A 22,514-nucleotide genomic window follows, 5' to 3' on the forward strand; every position below is an offset into this window, starting at 1 on the left:
CTCCACCAAGCTCTTCCTGAAAGCTCCTTCGATTAATATTTAAGAAGTCAGCCTCCAAGAATATTAGTTTCTAGCTTCTTCAGGTATACATTTTAAAAGATTTGTATTGTATCTATTACCTATATCCTTCAATACAAAGCCTTAATTCTAAAAGCTATGCTAAATAGAAGACAAAAGCCTTTCCAAAAGCTACACAAGCTGATGGCAGTCAATAATGATGATCGTTCACAGCTTATATTTCTTTATGCAGAGAATGTACATATAAAGACTGTAAGCTTAAGTACTTAATCCATTTATGATATTATTTGGAGTTTCAAGGTTTGTTTTATTTTTTTCAAGGTTTTTTACTTTTTTCAACTCATCTACCTCTACAATTATTGAGAAATATAAATCTAGCCTATTGACAATTAGACTTCAGGTGCAAGTGAAACTCATTTGCTTTTCACTTAGTAAAAATGTAAAATAACCCTGTGACTCTGTTTGTCCTTAATGTAATTCTAAAAGCCTATAAACAACCAAAAAAAGCCAGATTTGCTGAAATAATTCAGTTACACATATACAGCTGTCCTTCTGTGTCTTACAGCTTTATGGCTTGTTGGTGATGGATGCTGTGGGGAAAAAAAAGTCTTCAGGCAAGGCATGAGGCAGTATTAATATTATATAGCAACAGTGAACGACCTACCTAATAACAGCATTTGTAGAAATGTCAGCATCTGAGGAGTTTACGAGCAAAATATCTGTCCCTGTAGGTGCATCCTCTGGAACTGTAGCAGAATACATGTTAAAGGCGAACGTGGGGACATTGTCATTGACATCATCCACAGTGACAGCAATGGTTCCAGTGCCAGTGAGGGCAGGAGACCCTGTGGGAAAGCGGGATACAAAATGCTAGAGGTTACAAATACCACCATGCTAATCTGAGGTCTGCCATCCCCGATTTAAAGCCTGGTCCCTTGAGCATATCACAGTTCGCAGAGCAAGAAAGCCACTTCAATATACAGGACAGGGTCACATTTCTTTCAAAGGCATCTCGACAAAGTACAAGTTGTGAAAGGAAAAAAAAAAAAAAAGTTGTTATTTTTCTTGCTCCATCTAATTCCAGAAATATTTGGTAATACAAGGTCAGCGGAAAAAGATGGTCTTGGAACCGCGCAGAAGCCTTCCTGTAACAATTAGGACCAATTTGAACGTGTGGTTGATTTTCCTATTTCTCTAAGGGAAGATGTTCAGAAGTGGCAACACTGACAGCCGTGAAAACTCCAGCCCTCAATTTATTTATCTGCAGAACAAATAGAGTGGAAACAGTGGCAAACCCCAGCTTTCCGCGTGGCTTTTCCACTGCCGGTCGCACCCCTGACCTGGGGAGACCTTCTCTGAGCGGGTGAGAAGGTTGCACAGTCTCCAGTCCTGTTCAGACTCAACTTCTCCACAGAAGCAACCACCTATAGCAGCAAATAATGCTCGCTTGGGTGAGACATTGGCTTACGGGAAATCAGTCTGAACTTATTTAACCTACGGCTTTCATCCTTCATGTAATTCTAATACTTAACTCTGATGAGCAGAAATGAGTGAGAAATAGCATGTTTATTCATGTGCAATTTCTCAGTATTTATTCTCTTAAGCTCTTCCTTTGTCAAATAATAAAAAAAAAAGACAAAGAAGAGTTTTACAAGTTCATGTTATTTTTGCCAGTCTATTATACTTATTTTCAGCCAAGAATCAGCAAGACATCTTCTGCTTACCAAATTCTTCACTGAGGGTCCCTGAAGAAAATGGGATCATTCCTTTCTTTGATTACATAGCAAAAAGGAGAAGGGAAGAGTGATAGTGGAGCACAGAACACATGAGTTACGGCCCCTTTTACTCAAAAGACAGATGATGACCATGCCTGTTTTACCCAAGAATGCGTCACATTCAATCTCAAACAGAGACAACAATTCACCATTTGCTGGACTGGGAAAAAAGGAATGATAATGAAATGCTTTGGGCCAGAGATTGGTTCGAGTCCTTGCCACAAGGCAACCGTATTACATGGAGCTGTCATTTGATGAAACCCAGGCAGCCCCTGTGTTACCTCCCCCCTAGTCCTTCCACCCCAGCAGATGATTGGGTCACCGCTACTTGAGGTTATTGATGGACCTTAACCTTAGGGCTGGGAAGGAGTTAGACTCTGCTCTTGGGTCCCACGTGGTCCTGGCAAGGGCTCTAGGCATTGAGGTATTATAGAAAAGAAGAAATAATGACCCATTTTCCCATATGTTAACCCTTGCTGGCTGAAGTACCACCACACTGCACCGCAGGAAGAAGCTGGGAGCAGCGTCTGCACAGGAAGGAGGTTTTTCACCACAACAATACTTCAATGTACCTTGGCTTAATGCACAAACAGACTGAACAAAAGAGCTCCCAATTGCAAGGCTCTGTAAATCTTGCAAGGCTGACTCTGAAGCCAGCTGATCGGACGGGACAGATCACAATGACGAGGAAAGAACGTGCAAGTCAAAGAGTACAGGTTTCACACCACGGCCACGCACAATGGAGGCCTTTCTTTGCTCTCATCTGAGGTAATTCATTCTGCCAATTAATATACTTTCAGCCAGGAAGGTTACATTAAGGCAGTAAGTCTGACTCATTTTTTACCCTCGTCCCCCCGATCCCCTCCATTTTGTCATTTAGCCAAACAAGTATAGAGAGAAAAGACTGCAAAAGCCTTCTTGATTGCTGAAATATTGCCTGTGGAGTGTTTATTATTCCTGCATTAAACGACACAGGGTCCTCAGTGGTGTTTGCTGCACGTGTCATCGAGGTCTGGCCTTCCAAACACATTTAATTGACATTCATCTCGCAGCTAATGAAATGAAAAGTTGAAAGTTGTTCAGTTTCACAGATGATTAAATAATTTATACATAATTCAGAAACTAATCTTGGGTAAGTCACATTCAAAGAGCATCAGTAACGCAACTCAGTCTGGAAAAGAAAGCTAACTTACAGCTAAAACCTGAAAATCATTGTTTTAAACGTATTTGCTAACACAAAGAGCTGATGTTGGAAAATTCACACTGTCAGTTTATCTGCAAAAATGAGCAGCAGTGGCAGCGCCCTTAGAGCTAACCTGGTGATGGGACTGGCTCCAGTGCAGCTCTGCGGGCTGGACCTGTCCCACCTGAGAGCACCGAGCTCTATCCTCATAGGGCTGGTGGAGAAGGTGTTCACATCTGCTGGTAAAGTACTGCGTGGACATATGCTAAGAGCAGAAACGCTACAAGCCCCCCTCTTTTTCCTGCATGGCTATTAAATCTTTGGTCACATCTGATGCCCCCATCCCTGGAAGTGTTCAAGGGCAGGCTGGATGGGGCTTTGAGCAACCTGGTCTAGTGGGAGGTGTCCCTGTCCGTGACAGGGGCATTGGAACTAGATGGTCTTTAAGGTCCCTTCTAACACAAACCATTCTATGATTCTATGATAATGGAACTGGTCGAAAGGGATGCCAGAGGTAACAGACCATAGGGCTGGAAATATTCTCCTGCTCAGGATTACACCAATAGCAGAAGTTTTTGACTCAGCCATTTGACTCCAACCAGCCCGCTTTCCTCTCTGAGGAATCTGAATTTGCAGGGTATCTAATGAAGGCTTCAAGGGTCAAATCTCAGCCTCAGCCCCACAGATATTCCGTGCTGCTATCCTCTGATTCCACTTCCCCACTGGATGCATCTACAAGGCACTGTACAGCGCTGTATGGACATATTTATGTTAGCCTCAGAGAAGTGAATATACCAGCCAAGGTTGAGCACCATGCTAATAAAATTAGCTAGGGTAATGTAAGTAACCCGGCTCTCATTCAGCACTAGCTTGTGGCTGCGTTGTGCTCGCAGAAATGTCCCAGAAGTCCAATATTAATTCAGCTGTTTGCAACATCCCAAGTCACTGCTCCTCAGTTCAAAACCCAAAATCTCTCTCATTTTACTTAGATGGAAAAACTCACACATCTGCATTGGTTTCCTGTCTATGTAGTTATCCAAATATGTTTTTTTCCCTCTAAGTAAAACATCACGTCCACAAATTTACTCCTTTATTCTATTACACTGAAAGATAAAGTTGCAATTTCAGAGAGAGTCCTCAAAGCTTTTATTCACTTGAAATTAAATGACTAGCTCATATTTCTGCAGTTACTGAGAAATATAAGAAGAGGAAATTACAAATGAAGTAATTTTCTATGGAAAAGAAATAGGTCAGGGCCAAATTCTACCGTCCTCAGTGAACTTTCAGTGAAAGTTGTGCTTGCATATTGACCACAGAATTTGGCCCTTGTTAATAAGCAGGTTTCATAAAATGTACATGTCATATTTGTGGTGAGAGAAGTAGTTTCCATGGTCAGGCTGAGTTCCCAGATTTCTTAGTTTTGCTTCGATAGCAAATCTTCCCCAAGTCAGTTATTCTTATTACACTAGAGCTTCATCTCTTTTTTCTTCAAACTGCACTTAATATTTTGCATAAATAAGTGTAGTAAATTTTGTGTAAATTCTGCAATATTAGCCAAACGCTCAAGATGCCCCGCAAACTGATTTTAATAAACCAGACATGTCACAAACTATATAAAATTGCTATACACAGCCACACAATCCTCTGCGTACCTCCTACAAACTGCGCTGAGGGGCAGAGACACAAAGAAACACGCACTTTTCCCTTAGTGAACTTCCACTAAAATTTTATTTTTCATAATAGCCTGAACTGTTTTTCAGCAGAAGCAGCAACTATTTCTTTTTCAGCCACCTCTTATTTACAGCATTTCTCTAGTGCTATACTAGGGTGTTTTTTTCAAATGCCAAAATACCATGTAACATTCAGCAACTATTTCTTTTTCAGCCACCTCTTATTTACAGCATTTCTCTAGTGCTATACTAGGGTGTTTTTTTCAAATGCCAAAATACCATGTCACAAAGGAGCCTAGGATACCCATGTTGAATAAAACTTTTCTAGAAAGGTGGAGGAAAGAAAGACCCATCAAATTATTAATAATTGGAGAACATAAAGTTAACTGTGTGAACTAAATGGGAGACAGAATTGACTGTTCAGTGAATATCAAATCTTTAAAATTTCAAAGATGATGACATTAATATATTATTATCATTATTTTGAATTTCCCATCTCTGTGTGCCGGGGTCTGTTTCTATGCACTAAAGAGTTTATTTTCTAGGTGACAGCTGTACATATACATTAAGCAGACAGTCCTACAAATGTCCACACGTCATTGTTGAAATAAAGATTAACCTGGGATAGTGTCAAAATAGTATTGCTGAGTGCAGGAAGAAAATTGCTTCCCACGGATGTTCTTCCAAAAACTTAAGCTTTTTGCTTACATCTGCAAGTAAACATGTGTCTGGGGATGAAGAGAAGGAGCAGACCTTGGGAGCCTGCTCCTTGGAGGCCCGCGGTGGAGGATGAGTTACAGAGGGAGGTTACAAGAGGCCACCTCTGGCTTGGCCAGCATTGGGCTGTGGTTCTCCTCTCCACATGGAACATTTGAGGAGGTGATGTGAAGAAATGGCTGTGGGGCAGGCAGGCGGTAGCACAGGGGCAGGACCTCTCTTCTCCCAGCAGGGTGGGACTGGCAGAGACCTACAAGCTGGTCTTCTGCCCCGTTCACCAACGGGTTTGCGGCTAATTGCCACAAAAATATGATGATATTGGAAATATGTCCATTTAGAAGTTGTTTAGAAGTTTAGTCTCAACTTTTTCCTTCCCCTATCCAGGAGAAGGGGGAAGAAAAACACTGACTACATGCACCAATGCAAGCAGAAGAATGGAAACTAAATGCAGAAGGTGACAGTGGGGAGAAATATCATCTCACCTGACAATTTCTACTTCTCAAATACAGGACAACCGGTGAAGAGAGGACAATATGATTAGCTCACCCAGAAAAGCATAAATCACTCATTCCCCTAATTTGTGCCAATGCTCAAGAGCCACAAAGTCATCCACAAGCAATGTATCTAAAGGCTACTTGTACTTTCACCTTGGCCAACTCATACACCCTTAGAAGAAGGGAACGCTACCTGCCACCCTGGTCCTGGGGAATGGGGAAGGTAAGCTGTCCTGGCTCCCTGTAATCCCCAAACACATGGCACCGTTTGCTCCAGTGTACATTCAGCTCTCCACACCATCGTTGGCCACACCAGGATGAGTGAGGAACGATCAGAGTACTTCAGCGGACTGGAGCAGTAAAAGCAAACAATTGAAGGAAACTTGCAGAGCCATTTACATTCTTCAAAAAAACTCAGGAAAAGATGATGCTATTGGAAATTATCTTGGCTGTGTGGTACTGTGTGCCTCACAGTAAAAATTAGAAATAGGAGAATGTGTTCAGCGCATTATCCACATATTGTTTGAAGCTTTAATGGCTTCTGGGTCCTGTCTGTGCCATGGTTAGCACCAGATAGTAAAACCATCATTCCTTGCAGAAACCAGGAACTCAAAGGTTTTGCCAGCATTAAAATATCAAAATTAAGTGCTAGAAAACTAACAATAAACTTAAGCAAAAAACCTACAGATACATTTCACAAAAATGAAAGAAAGGGATTAAAATTAAATAAAATTAATCTAAATGACTAATCGAAACTCGTATTGCAGGCAGTTTACCATGTTTTGTGGTAAATTAAACACATCATTATCCTGAAAATTGGAAAGCGATTTAACAGAAATGGAATTTTTGCTTCACTGAAATGTGTTGCTTTGCAACAAAGCGGATTTCACTTCCCCAGTCAAACACTCAGTGAATGAGTCCCAGGACTAGAAGTTGTATGTGTTATTACAGAGCATTAACTTTTTCACTCAAGTAAACAAGGTCTTTCTCACAATAAAGGGGCCAAGCTTTCTCAATGCATTTAAATGCAGACAGGGTATGCTGAGGCTCACACAACTGGTGAGTTTTAAAATAAATATGGAGCTAGAGTAAGTAAAAATGCAACTAGCTTGCATTACACTTTGGCTTTCTAGAGCACACGAAGCCTAATTTGAAATGTGGATGACCTTAAATTAACTTATTTACCAGGAACACAAAAGAAAGTGCGTATGTGAAATGAGAAAAATAAGTAGTTCTTTTTAAAAGATTGCACCACAAATATTTGTCCTGGCTGGATATGTTGATTGTGTTTTATTTTCCTCTTACTCAGTTTTTCACTACAGGCTTCTATACTAAGTCTTAAAAAACTAGTGAAGCTAGTATACTGTGCAACAAAAGCTGAAATAAGCAGTTAGTAAAAATAATTAAAAGATTAGAAGCTAGCCCTATTCTCATTCAGTTCAGCAGGTGACTGGTGAATGAGACCATGCAGGAACACAAAATTTCTGAGTGAGTCAAATCAGAGTTTTTCTTAGTAGTAGCAGTTGTTCCCAAAGCTGGTTTAACAGAACTTACACTTCAAAAAGGAAAGGAACTGTTAGGATAGATCTGCACTTGTGCAAGGACTATCTGACAAGAAAAAAAAAGATTTTTGCATACTGCATCAGATATCAGAAACCTCAATATCCTCCTTTATCTACCAGCTTAAAGAAGCTGGGAACAGACAGACCTAAATTTGGGAAGATAAGCCATGAAAAGTAAAAAAAAATAAAATAAAAACCAAAACACATCACTGAACCAGAATCAAATTTGTTTACCACATTTCAAAATGTATGAAGGAAAGGCTGAAAGAGTCCCACTCCACCACCCACAGTGGAAGCTGGATATGGGGTTGCTGACATCAGCAGACCCCAGTATGTGACTTGCAACTGTCAGATTCCGTTCTCCTTCCACAAAAGGCATAAGCATTAATCCCATGTGCCTTAAAGCCCTTGACACACACTTGGAATCCACTAACATCGAAGGTGTAGGTCACTGGAGGCGGTGTTCAGAAAACACACAGGTATGGTAAGTTTCTTAGCCAGAACTGCACTGAATCTCAAAAGAAGTTGCCTTCTTCAAAAAATGTGTTTCAGAAAATGAATCTTTAAGGAAAATTTTCCACAGCTGAATATAATGCTCATAAAAAATGTGACAATGCAAGGGCACATTGACAACAAAAATGATCAGAGGGCTGGAGCACCTCTCCTATGAAGACAGGCTGAGAGAGCCGGGGTTGTTCTGTCTGGAGGAGAGAAGGCTCCAGGGAGGCCTTATAGCAGCCTTTCAATACTTAAATAAGGCTGACAGGAAAGATGAAGACAGACTTTTTAGCAAGGCCTGTTATGAGAGGACAAGGGAAAATTGTTTTAAACTAAAGGAGGGTATACCCAGACTAGATCTAAGAAAATGAGGGTAGTGAAACACTGGCACAAGTTGCCATGAGAAGTGGTAGATGCCCCATCCCTGGAAACATTCAAGGTCAGGCTGGATGGAGCCCTGAGCAACCTGATCTAGTTGCAGATGTCCTGGCCCATGGCAGGGGCGTTGGACTACATGACCTTTAAGGGTCCCTTCCAACCCAACCTATTCTATGATCTCCCTGTGCCCGCACTGCTGGAGGTTCTGGGAGGTGGGCATGGCCATGTGTACCACCAAGGTCTCTGGTGGCAGAAGTAAGATTTAAAGAAGGTGGAGCTGTGACTTAAAAGAAAGGCAGAGACATTTAAAAAAATATTTTCTTAAACCCACCAAATTACTTCTCCTTGTTATAAGTTATTGCTGTAAACAGAAAAAACAGAGAAGTTGGCTCCTGCAGGGACTGCTGACTACGGCAATTTTTGACTGCTTGTGACTCCTGAGCATCCCACAGTGAAATTCCTGTAATGCATGATTTTGAATTATGCTTTAAAAACACCCTGTATAAATAGTGGAGATTAACCAGCAGGATAAGTGTTCAGCCCGTATGAGCATGTTTTACTTGCTTTATCCTTGCAATTAAGCCTTCCTGAAATTGTAGCTTTGTATTTGAAGAATGAGCTAGCAGACTTCCAATTTATAAGGTGTAACATTTAATTTTAGAAATGGTTTAAGATCACCAAGGTTGGAAAAAATCTTAGTATTTCTCAAAGGCTGAGAAAGTGCACAGCACAATGACTACTGTAGTTATCTTATTCTTTTGCAAAACAGATTATGTTCAGCAAATTCATCAGCACTTTTGAAGTATAAATTTCATACAAAAGTGATGTAAGCAGAAGGAAAATAATTTAAAATTAATTTTCATTTAAAACCTCCAAACTAATCATAGCAAGGTGGATGAATTAAGAGATAACAGAGGAAGTGTAACAGTCTGAAAATTTAAAAACTCACAATTCTTTCTTCCTTCAAATTTCTGATCATCTACTAAATCCTACATATTGAACATTATATTCTAGCTTGTTTTCCATTTTAAATAAACTTTACTTTAAAAAGATATACCCCTTCCCCCTCCTCCCCCCACCTCAAACTAGCATCAAGAAGTTAAGAAATAATAGTAAAGAAAAAGAAAGGGAAAAAACAAAAAAAAGCCAGGACAACAGCGAGGACAGCTTAAAGATCTGACAGTCACATTTTTATTCATTTGGATCAATACTGCACTATGTTTTTATATATCATGGCAAAATTCAATGAAAACTGAACTGCTCTGGCATATTTCATATGTTCTATTCTCACTTTTTTATCACCCTCTTTCTATACATTCAAAATAAACTGTTTACCTGTTTACTGGTAACAGTGATTACTGACTGTCCCATATGCAGTCAATAAAGCTGTACTGCAACAGTAGTAGGGCTGAGAGAAGAAATAGATCTTAATACCACACATGTAAGATGAAGACTGAGGATCAGGACAAAAACTGGCTCATTTAATGAATTTCACACCAATTCAAGCAGGCACCTAAAAATCACTGCATCCCATTCATATTTGCTACATATTACCATAAGCACCCATGAGTTGTTTGTGAATATCGGCTGGCATTCAAGAAATTAACACCAGATATAATCACACAACTTGAGAAAACAATGGTATTGCAACCAAAGCAAGAAGGGACTTTTTCCCAAATGCGCGAGGGAAATCTCCATCCCAATGTGGATGGAAATACAGGACAGAAAATATTCCTACCAAGTGGATAAGCTACTTGAAAAAGAGTGGTAAGAACTTTTTTGAACTTTGTCTTCCATACATTACAGTATGTAGTACAGTTGATCTCAGCTTACCATAGATCAATACTTTTATCACTTATGACTAAAAATATTTCAAACTTTAATCACATAAACCTGCAAACCTGCATTAAAGATTATGATAATTGCTTTTTATTAGATTAACCCTTTAAGAAGGAGCATAAGTCAGCTTTGACAGTTCATGGCACACACATCCCTGGCAAAGCTGGTATATGTAGCCCTTTATTTCTAATTTTTTTCCCTTTGTTAATTTTATAAGGTTCTTGTAAGAAATTCTGGATGAGAAACAACACTGAATTACTGAATATTCCCGTTTACCTCATTAGTAATAAGGTAACTTGATAGAGTAAGAAAGACCATCACCTCCACTCAGTCTTTTTAAGTGGCATAAAATTATGTTCTTTGAAAGAGACAACAACAATTCTCACAAACACTTACAACTAACTGAAAATTCTTAATAAATAATGATGTTTCTACCAATAGTCTGTATTTCTTTTACTTATGAGGGATGTAAAGAGTCAAAAGATTTAGTTACCTAATAAAACTTGGTATTTTCAACTAAAATCCCAAGAATGTCTGTAGAGAGATTAAAACTTTTGGCTGTGTTACTACATCTTATGCTTTCCTGGACTCCAAAAGAGAAGAAGTACATTAAACTCATTAGGATTTTGCAAAGTACAAACATGCACACTCTGTGCTTGACGCCCCCCTCCTATGGCAGTTCTTCCATAGCTATCTCTCTTCCAACACCCCAATTTCTGAACCTTCTTGCCTATGAGTGTGTATATTGTTTGTTTTTTTTTTTTGAAAGCAGTGAAATGGAGAATAGCTCACCCAACAAAGCTCAGCTAGAAAAGTTTTTCCCATCTTAAATAAGCCTGTCAGTTACTTGCTGGATTCTCCACAACTCCAACAGAAAGCAGAAAGGGAACTACACACGCAAAAAAGCTTGAATGGAGGGGCACACACTTAAATTAAGGACTTTTCTGAAAGTCCACAAATACATCTGAACTATAGAGAATAAACATCTTTAACATGTATTTCTAACTCTGCTTGCCTTGTCTAAATAAAGTCCACCATCAGTTTGAGTTGGTTTCAAAGCTGAAGATCTGTCCATGATTTTAACCTGAGTGGAAAACTAACTTTCATTGTTTTCATGGATATTTCAGCTTGCCAGCCTGAGCCCTTTGCCAGCCTCGATATACTTCTCTCCTGCACCCGACCCCAGAGAACACAGACGCTTGGGATTTAGCCCGGAGGCTCTCACTGAACCATCTCAAAGATAGTGATCTAATAATGAAGGTTTAACTCCAAATAGAGGACTAAATCCCTCAAATGGTATTCTGGTGCTGTATTGCAAATCTCGTGGGATGGCCCTCTGAAGGGATGGGCTAAAGCTCTCATAATCTTTGGGGAGTAAATACGTCACATCAGATAGACATGGATATGCTCTTTTCCTTGACAGTTACTCTCTAGGGGACACTGGGCTCACTTTGCCATAAACCCACTTTCTAAACTGGCAATTTGAGCTTTTGTCTTCTAGAGAAAAATTAAAAAGTGCGAACAGTTTCTAGGCCCTGTGAAAGGGTAAGATCCTTGCTTCCCACAACTACAAACAAGCCTCTCTCAATCTCCTGATTTCAGATGGTTGTAATACAAAATAAACACTAGAAACTCACTGATGAGTCTGTCAGCATTTCAGTGATTTAGAAATAAATTTTTAAAAATCATGCAAAACTACTAAAATGATAATTTTAGTACCAGTATTAAAAGAGCAAAAATAATAAAATGAGTAAAATAGTAAACCAGTAGAACTAGGCTCAAGTAGACTGCATTGATACGAGAAGAGCTTCCGTAAAGGCAAGGAAATAAATGGAGCTAGGACAGAAACCACCACTATTTTTGAAACAGCTGTGGCATAAAACAAGACCATAGAAGAGGGCAATCATTGTGTGAACTGTTAAGCACCAAGGTAAGCATACATGAGCTTCATTTAGCAAATGAAGCCTGAAGTGACGTGTATATTTAGACATAGCACAGAAAGCATGGAAAACAGCACATTTCTAACTGAAATCTGTGATTTGCTTTTTGTTTTAACAGGACCAATACTTAAAAATAGCCGAATTTGTTTTTAAAATACAACTCATTCTTTTCAGGCAACATCTTTTCACACTGTAGACTGCCCAGTCTATACAGTGCATACTAAGAAAACAGGATGAGCATAAATGTCTTTAAGCCCAGTCACATAAATCTTTCACAATGTTAACCCTTGAGACTCTTTCTTACCATTACTAGAAAACAGAGTTGTCCTTTACTTGTGACCCCAAACTGGGAAATATCTCAAAATATGTTAAAAAACAATGCAGCTACATTGTCAGATTTCATTTGATTTTAGGATTGAAGGGAACCAAAAGCCTATCTCAAAAGAAAATTCCTGAGGATATAACCTCTCTGTTTGGTTGCCCTCCTGCATTTTTGAAGGAAAGAATGCATAAGTTGGGGGCCAACATATTCTAAAGAAAAAACATATGGTTGTTTTTCATACGGGCCAGGGATGTATACAAAGAACAGCTAACTAAATATAATAATCAGTCCACTGATTCATTTCTTGCAGAACTATTTATCTAAATCAGGAAATAGGTAATTAAAAACAAAACAAAACAAAACAATTAAAAAAATCCCACAGGAACACAGCTTCTAATTAGAAACATCACATTTTGACTTCGGTTTTATTGTGGCGATGTACCATTCTGACCAACCAAATCAAGAGATGGTGGTTGCAGTTTATTTAAACAGTAGTCCCGGGCAGCTAGCAGGTTTCCAGATGTGCTACTCCACATCCCTGCAACCAATAAATAAAAGGAGGAGGACTGTTGGAATGCTAACATTTGCTCCAGAAAATTTCTCAAAGAGTTAAAGACAGGGATGATAAAAGCAGCTGCACCAGTTCTTGTCATGGTGCCAGAACTGAATGTTTACCCAGCGCTGCGTCCCCACCAGATGGGGTGAAAAAAAAAAATTTAGAAAGTCTCTTTTCCCAACCATTTTGCCATGAAGAGGGGCACAGTGAAGCAAAACAAATGATTTATGTGGTAGAAACAGACCCATACAGACATAGTCAAATAGTTGCATGTAGGTTTCTTGGCGCTTATGTCAGCAGACATTTTGGGGGAGCATCTGCTATCTAAACACTATCATGTTATTCCACAGTCCATCACTTTGCCTGTCATTATATTTATAATTCCTCCATTCTGATCTTACAGCCTGTGCTGCAAGAGGGGCTCTAAACTGGGACGGCTGAACTTTGGGGTTGAATTACGTTTTATTTCTCGAGCAAAGCCACAAGTGCACAGCTCTGGGAGATGCTGGATGTTCCTAGCGATGGGCACTTTGTGTAACTCCCCGCTGCCTAGAGGGGCAGTCGAGTAGCTGAGACCCAGCAGAAGTCAGAGCAGGGTGGGGGTGCCAAAGTGAGGGAAGAGTGATGATAAAGCAAGGTTGAAATCAAGAACCTTTGTGCAGACTGGGCATGAAGCAGGCTGCCTGGCCACAAATCACTGAGCCAAGCACCAGAAAATGTTTTATCAGCTTTTTCCCCCACCCCTGAGCAGAGGGAAGACTCTGCCGACCCAAGATCTACCCTGAGGACTGGGTGGAGGATTAGCAGGCAAGGCCAAGGAATAGCTGGGCCAGAGCCAGGACCATGCATATATCATGACTGACTTCTCCGGGCCTGAGGGGAGCTCTTGCTTGGAAAAAGATTTTTTCAACAACTGCCTGGATTTCCATCGCTGGTGCATGTGGTCCCACCAGCGGTCCCCATCTGACCTGCCCAGCATGCTTATGAGCAGCTCAACTCTTAATAACTCAACAGCTCTTCTCACATGGGCTGCTGCTTCACGATGTCCTAATCCTTCACCTGCTGCAAACAGACTCAGTGTACAGGCTGCAAATACACACTATAAACCTCACAAGGTACTGGGGATGGAATAACAGCCATTACCAAAGCGGCTGCCCCTCCTGAGGCCCTCAATTGTTTTCAATACATTGGACAGACACCTCTAGATTAGAGCAACGAAAAAATAAAAATTCTTCTTCTTCCATCAACTTCCCCACACACAGGTGAGGGCAACACTATAAGAACCACAGTCACAACTGAAGAAGTGATAATAAGCATAAGAAAAGTAAGAAATCTTTGATTATATATAGATAGAGATCAAGAAGACAGCCAAATGCAAGTTGAGAATCCATCAGTTCTTATGTCTAAAGGTGTTTCTAAATATGTATTGTGTCTGCTTCCTTGAAAGAAAGGGAAAAGCTGGCACAGAATTCTATAGGAGCAGGATATCATGCTGTAATGCTTTAAACCAGTCAGTGTAGCCTATAAAAACTGAGATGCAGATCCTAAGAAACACGGGAAGCGGGTCGGACAGACAGAGTTTTGCCCTTCATGTGCTACCCAGACATTTCCAGAGTTAACTGCACCTGGATGACTACCGTGATTTTTATCCGTAAAAAAACCAAAAGCAGCACCTAAGTAAGATGCACCATATATGGCAAGACCATTGCTTGGGCTGCTAAAGACAATCTGAAAGACTGTTTATTACAGCTAATAAAGGCCAAACTCAAAGTGCAAAGCATAATACTTTCCCTTGATTTATTTTCAAAGATAGTACAGATGCGGATAATTTCAGACAAGTCTGCTTTCTTCAACATTTTGGCAGGCACTGCTTTCCTACAGAGCAGCACCACCTGTTTTGTGTGTGTTTTTGGTTGAATTGTGTCTATGCAAAATCCTTCTCAGCATTCTCAAACACATACAGCCTAAAACACTCCAAAGAAATAGCTACATTAGGCAAAGTGCTGGACGTGCCTGTGAGAGTCTTTTTTATAAACCTTACTCAAACCACCTTTCTCACCCATTTCAAGGCTGTATAATTGCCATTTTTCTGGTAGTACAGCCTGAACTACCTGATTTAACGAAGCAGACAATGACTACCAAAGGTCAGTGTGTTAACACCTGGATATCCATCACATACCCATACTGGTAGCTTTAGTACTGTTTGTGTATTTTAAAGTAATAACATTCTTCTTCTGATAAGCTGCAACCCTTTTAGAAAGGCTTCCTCCCACATAATTTTTTTTTTCTCTCAGCTGCCAAATGTCTGCAGAAGTACATGTGCATTCTATGTGTGATAATGTAATTTATAGTAACATAAAATTTGAGACGCAGGTTGACAGAAATCCCAGAGTCTGTAACTTGGTCCGTTTGTTGCCCATTATTGTGACAAACATGGCTTTTTAAGAGGTCTCCAACAAATGCCAGAGTGCACTTCACCATCTAGACTGCTTGAACTCAGAATAACTAATTCAAATGTACCAGGGTTCCCTTAGAATTTCTTAAAGTACTTTAAATACATTACATACTTAAGTATCTATTATGACTACAGTCCACATCCTGCTTCGATGAAATCAAGTAAAGTTTTGGCATTAACTTCTACAGAAGCTGGACGTTTTCCTGTGATGTTTTAGTTTAGATAAATTATGGCTAACATAGTTTTAAATGTATTCTTTGATGGCATGAATTTAGAGCAAGTCTCCAGTCTGATTGGAAGATACTATCTAACGCTATTCACAAGGCTGGTTGAAAACTATACCGAATCACACTAACTGCGGATTAGTGAGATTGTAAACTTAAACATAGTAGAACAGTTAAATATAGCTTAAAGATACTACTGAACATTCGCTTCTGAACAATTTTCCTAGGATCTTTTAACACTGATAGGAGCGAATAATAACTTGTGAGTTACCTTTATGAGAACACAGCAAATTAAAAAAACAACACAAACACAACCAAACAAAAAATACCTCAAAACCAGCTTCAAGCAGTGTTTAATCAGCATGATATCTACATGTTTGAAACACGGGAACTAATGAAACATGCTGCTGTTCTTGTCAGCCACTTATGGCAAAGGCCCCGTGTACCCTTCATGTATTAAAGTCTCCCCTGGATTATCTGAAACTCAGACATCTCCCAATACAAATAAATATTTTCATTTGGAATGGTTGGGTAAATCTCCTGGATTTCCTATGTTTTAGGAACCAGAGTCTAGGAAAAGATTGTGCTCTTGTCAGACTTCTGGCTTACACATGGTGCTAGGCATGGGATACAACTGACTTCTTGCTCCTCTCCTTTTTCCGAGAAGGACAATAATTGTTGCCTGCTTGATACCCCTTATCAGTTCAGACTTTGGGTATTTTGTATGTAGAGCTAGTAAGTTCTGTACAGTCCTAACAGACTCCTACTCACTGGGACACTGGGACTGGGAGAGTAAACAGACACCAAGGATCTGCTTTCCCTTATATATCCAGCCTCAGCTTCTGAAGGAACATAAGGATGTTCAAGCCCAAGCAAGTCCAAGTCACAAGTGAGCAGTTTGCGGCTATAGAGTAATGGAAAGCCAGTGTAAAAAATACAAAGTATACAGTATCTCTAGCCAAAGAACAAGACAAATGATACGTCAAGTCCTAAAATTCTGTTTTGTGGCTTCAGCTGTGCTCAGACTGCAAAATACCTGAGCACTGCTGCAATAGGAAAATATAAGCCATAGATATTGTCACTGACACAAGATATTGCACACAGTATGGCAGAAAACAAAATTGTATCCACTTGTCAACAAGTTGGGTTTGCTTCTATTTTTATTATTAGAAAGTAAGAACAATTCTGCAGTAAATTAAATCCATCAGACCGTGGGGGACCAGAGATCAGTTCAGAATATGATGCAGGGTGTCGTTGTTACTAATATTCATACCAAAATCTGAAACCAAAATTTTGTGCTTGGACACCTCAAGTAAAAGTGTAATTAATCTTCATAACAAGAATTCATGTCCTGTTTTAAACTGAGGGAACTTGGAATACATTTGGGATTCTGGAGCAAACATTTGACTGGATGCTGAGCAAAGTGGAAAATTAAAATGTTGAAATGTAAATTGTCATTACTTTTCAGGGATAAGGTTTTGGTAAGATTAACTGAGTAGTCCACAGCTGTTTTCTGGCCATTGACTTAACCTGTCTGCACATATCTGCTAACAACATTATATTGGGTTTTACTGCCATTAATATTAGTTTTTTATTGCCGTGCATGAGGCTCTTATGACCTTGGCAGGACCACTTACTATTGCAGTAGTGAGTCCTACTAATATCACATGACTAGACATAAGAAGGATAAAGGATAAAATCCTCATTTCCAGAACCGAACTCCCTTTGATATCAGGAAAGTCCTCCACAGAGATCTAAACTGAAGCTTGGGTACCAATCTCCATCCACTAAGGTTTTGAACCATCATAAAGATATTTCTCTTCTATCCAGAATAAAATGTTTTCAAGCGACAACGAGATTGGACCAGAAGAGACTGCCCATCTGCTTTACCTGCATCAGCAGCTGTGATCAGTAGTAGGTACTGCTCCTTTTTCTCCCGGTCCAGGCTCTGCACCAAGCACAGCTCCCCGCTGGCTGAGAGAGTGAAGGCTCCTTCTTCATTTCCAGCCACCAGCACGTAAGTAAGCTTGCTGTTTAGGCCTTGATCATCATCTCTTGCTACAACCTACAAAAGCAAAGCAAACACGTGAGAAGAAACATCAAGAACTGATGAGTGCAGGGTCTGTAAAATTTTATTGGGAGAGAGGAAATACCGTCTATGACAATGATCCAAATTAATGGACTGACTTGATCTAAATGCTTTAAGGGCTATTACAAATTAGCTGCAATTGTAAAAATGATTTAACACAGTGGTGATGGACTTAAAAGCCCAGTTTGAAAATATTAAATAGTTGATTACTTATTTTTCTTATGCATAAATAGAGTAAATACATAAATACAGTTTTGTGGCTTAGTGAAAATCACAGATGATCTAGCACAGGCTGAGCTCTGCACCCAAACAAGCATTGCGTGTCCTGGATCCATTCAGGGCTCTTTCAGTGTATGGCACAGTGCTTCATACCGTGTAGGCGATGATCAGACTGAGAGATTTGTTGCATTAAAGTTGAGATTGAGATGAGAGATAGAGCAAACTCTTAAAGCTCCAGTGTAGGTGGGAAGATGGGTAGGGAAAATGCAAACAAAACTCCAAAGCATGATATAAACTTTTGGTAAAAAACAAGGAAAAATAGCCCCCACTCAAACAAACAAAAAGGAAAACAAGCCAACAGTCACTGCATGTTAGATTACGGTCAAGAGGCAACTTCTCAATTGTCTTGCACCTTTTGACTTTTGGAGGAATGACACTATACATTAATACCATATACTGAGGCATGAGAATAATTCTAGGAAATACATATGTATTTGCTGAATATACTCACCTGAAGAATAACTTTCGGGAGCGTCTCCAAATTCTCAGGGACATTCACAGAGTAGGGAGAAAGTTCAAATGTGGGAATGTAATCATTGACATCCTTCAGAATAATACTGACTGTCGTGGTGTCGGTCCTTGGGCTGCTCCCGCGGTCGGCCGACTGAACGGTGAGTGTATAGGAGGCCTTTTTCTCTCTGTCCAAAGGCTTGGCAACTGTTATCACCCCCGTCACAGAATCGATCCGAAACTCATTATTGGCATCTCCGCTTACGATGGCATAGCGGACCTGTCCGTTGGTACCTTCATCTCCATCTGTTGCAAACACTTGGATTAAATCCGTCCCTGTCAAAGTATTTTCCCCCACCTCTACTTTATAAAGCTTTTGGGCAAAAAGCGGGTTATTGTCATTAATGTCCAGGACTATCACCACCACATCCGTAGACGAAGAGAGGGACGGTTGGCCCTTGTCTGTGGCTACCACGGTCAAGGTGTAGTTGGACACAGATTCTCTGTCCAGCTCCCCGGTGAGCCTCACCTCCCCATCAATAGTGCCGATGCTGAACTTGTTCCCCAGGGCCCGGAGCAGGCTGTACTCGATGTAGCTGTTGGGGCCACTGTCGGGATCGGTCGCCTGCGCTTTGAACACAACCGTATCTATGGGGGTGTTCTCCGGGACGTAAGTCAGCTTCGGGGAGATAAAGCTGGGAGGGCTGTCGTTCACGTCCAGCAGAATAATTGAAACTTGGGCTGTGCTGGTGTACCTGGAGGCCGGGAGAGGGGCCATGTCGTGGACTTGCACGACGAGGCTGTAGAAGGACTGGCTTTCCCGGTCCAAGGGCTGCCTGATGCTCAGCACCCCGCTGTTGTCGATGCCGAACTGCCCCGCGCTGTCCCCGGACGCGATGCTGAAGGAGAGCTGGGAGTTGGAGCCTGGTGGGGTGGGGAGAAGAAAGGTAGAGAACGTGACCTCATCCCACTGACCTAGATTTAAATGTTTCTGGCCTCATTTCCTACAGAAATGAGGGCCGTACAATCAGTGCTGCCTGTTCAGCCTCCTCCTCACCATTTTTGAACCCATCAGCTAATTTCACCGAAATTTCACAGTGGAGCAGAAGCCTTTGAAATAATTATTTTCTGACAAGAGTCGAAGAGAGAGAGAGGGAAGGATGTTAATTGGAGCAGCCGCAGAGGGAACAGCCGGCAGAGCTCGTCCCTGCATCTCATTCAGCAGGAGCGGCGCAGTGGCAACCTGCGTAATTTTTCCCCATCTATAATGGTTAGGGATGAAGGTTTTGAAGGGTTTTCCTTCAGAAACTAAGACTCAATAGTTCTGCTGCTCACTGAACAGCTGTTTTCCTCCGTTCTCCCCACTTCAACTAAGCAACATTATTATTATTAACGTAATTATTTCATGAATTCTTGCACCCAATTAAAAAAAGCCACAACCAGAAACTCCCAAGCCTAGCTGGAGCAAGCCAAGAGTGAATACTGGGCAGAGGTATGCTTCCCATATATGGCATGGAATTCCAAAATATCAGATGAACAGCCCTCATCTTATGATCGAAACGTAACCGGCAATTATGGTCAAGGGAGAGATTTATAATTCTGGTAAGGGAAATGCGTTCTGAATCTTGACAAGGCTGCGGAATGACCTTAAATACGCCACACAGGAAACAAAAGTATGTTACCGCTTCAACTCCAGAGTCCACTCTAAACAACTAATTTTTGGGACCGCCTGATAGAAATGAGTCTTCTTTCATAGACACGTATCTTAATATCTTACTCTTATTTTAATTCATTTTGATAATTCTGTTTTCCTGTTTTGGGTCATAAAGACTGTGATTTAGGATTAGTAGATTAACAGACCATTCACTGCTAATTTATCCCTCAAACTCGCTTTTTCATGCAAAGAAACCAACCTGTCTGCTTAGGTAGCTGATAACTTTGCTGTGCATTTTGTCATTTTTAGTCAGAAGCCCTTTTCCCTCTGAATTGCTTTTTTAATAAAATTATTCCTGTATTAGATTTATTAATCTCTGCTGTTGATTATTCTCAGATGGGAACTCTAGTCTTGTCTTTCCCCCAGCGGCTACTCTAATTGGCATCTTTCCTTCTCTCTTCTTCTCTTGTAGGAACTTAATTATAAAATAAATAGAACCAAACATGAAAGAAAAAAATTATTTTCAAGTAATTAAAGAAATTAATACATTTATGTGCCAAGATATTAGCGTTTCTACATTACTTTGATCAAGTGAAGCACTGTGAAAGTTTAATGCTAGTCTATTTTTTGTTCAGCTGTATTTTCAAATGACTAATTATACAGATGAAAGTCTTTGATTTCAGTGTTTTCTGGCAATTCAAGATCTTTGTTACTTGACTTTGGAGATGGGTAGGAATTAGATCCTACAAAAGAAAATTACTTTAAAAATACTCTCTTCTTTTCCCCAGTGTTTTGTGGTGGTGCTTGTTCCTACAAAATTTACTGCTTTTTCTTCTTTTTCTCATCTCCTTTCATTCCTTCTCCTGTATTCTCATAGGTTTTGATGCTACTAATGCTTATATAAATTAAACTGTGAAGCAGAAGGAGAGTTGCCTAAATACCAGTGGAGCCAGGACTGCCACTTAATGAACTATTCTTTTTTTAATCACAGCATGCCAAGCTGGTATTTTGGGGCTGGTATCTCCATCCCCTCTCCAGGTTTGGAGCTGGGCTTTTCTTAGGGAGAATGCAGGGGCATCCTCCTTGCTGAGTTTTGAGGTTATTTAATCTGAGGTCTAATCTGATAAAACTTTAAGTGAGAGCTCAGACATGGAGCCAACAATTTCACGATGATGCTCTTTAAGGGTCTATTTCTATTTTTACTTTTTACCAATGAGACAAAAAAATATCCTACTCCCCTCCCTGACTTCCATTCTGTAAATACCTGGAGAGTATAACTGGGAAATCCCGCTGCTTTTTGCCTGGAGGAATACCTTGCTACACACTTTTTAACAAACAGACAAGTGTGTGCTTTGCTCTGAAGTTTTCCCGGTTAATTCCATGCGGAAAAAATTAAAATCTGAATCTCAAAATGAGTGTGTTTAAGGAAACTGAGTTCCTTATTGCTCTGTAAATAACCAAGAGCTGTAGCTGATATTTACTATGCATCTGTATATGAAACTGCCCAAGCTGAAATAAACAGCTACTGTTTCCCAAGGGGTGTGTTGAGCAAGAAAATGAAACGGAGCAGTTTCACTATCACCACTTTTTTGTCTTTTATCAGTGTTTATCCTAAAACAACAGGCATATCTCATTATAAAACAATGCCTTTTCAGAGCTCCTTCAAACTATGGGATCATATAACATAAATAAGCAACAAAATGATATTTGTGTGCATTGAATGCATTGTCTGTGAGCCACTTGGAAAGAAGTATAGCAGTAGCTATTTCTGTACTCTAGATAAATATAAGACAACACAGAATAACAAGTTTGGGCTTGAAACAGAAACACCAATAGATCATAACATTTGCTGAAGTTACAGTCCTAGGGGGGAACTCAACCTGGCACGTCCTGGGAATTTCTGCCCTATTAATTTTAAATCCAGCCTGTTAGAAAAGTAAGTCTGCCAGAAAATATAAAATGCAAGATATCTGACTTTTCATTGCACTGCTCCTCAAATACTCATTTGCTTCCTTGATAACTGAGTGCATGATGAATGTAAAATGATATGTCAGTGCTATGATATAGTTCACGTTCACTGCGCGCAGATGGAAATTAATGTATGAGGTGCAAGAGAAAAGGAAAATAGACCCATAATGGTTAAGTGAAATTAACTTCCAAAAAGATTTGAAACCAAGCATTGTACTCCTAACAGGAAAATAAGAAATAAAAGAGGATTAGACTCAACCCATTTATCTACAGGTCTGAAGGAACACTACCTTCTCTGGATATGCATGATGCAAGCTCAAGTTCCTCCTCCAACTTATAGTTAGTTTACATAAAAGCTTTAACAAGAGTGGTGAAAGAGAGATCCATGCAAGAACAGCCAATATCACCAAGTTATAATTTCTGACTTGTTGGCTTATCTCATG

The 22,514-nt window shown here is 40.1% G+C and overlaps 1 protein-coding gene across 1 annotated transcript in view; it reads right to left on the reverse strand.

The window, feature by feature from the left end:
- Positions 1-22,514, reverse strand: part of FAT4 (FAT atypical cadherin 4) — a 177,223-nt gene that overhangs the window by 39,788 nt on the left and 114,921 nt on the right. The window contains exons 6-8 of the mRNA XM_014949819.1: positions 18,451-19,373; positions 17,522-17,696; positions 683-863 (exon numbers count right to left, since the gene is read on the reverse strand). Of these exons, the coding sequence (XP_014805305.1) occupies positions 683-863; positions 17,522-17,696; positions 18,451-19,373 (1,279 nt within the window). The remainder of the gene's footprint in view (positions 1-682; positions 864-17,521; positions 17,697-18,450; positions 19,374-22,514) is intronic.

Source organism: Calidris pugnax, unplaced genomic scaffold, assembly GCF_001431845.1.
Source record: "Calidris pugnax isolate Ruff unplaced genomic scaffold, ASM143184v1 scaffold42, whole genome shotgun sequence".
Lineage (NCBI taxonomy): Eukaryota > Metazoa > Chordata > Aves > Charadriiformes > Scolopacidae > Calidris > Calidris pugnax.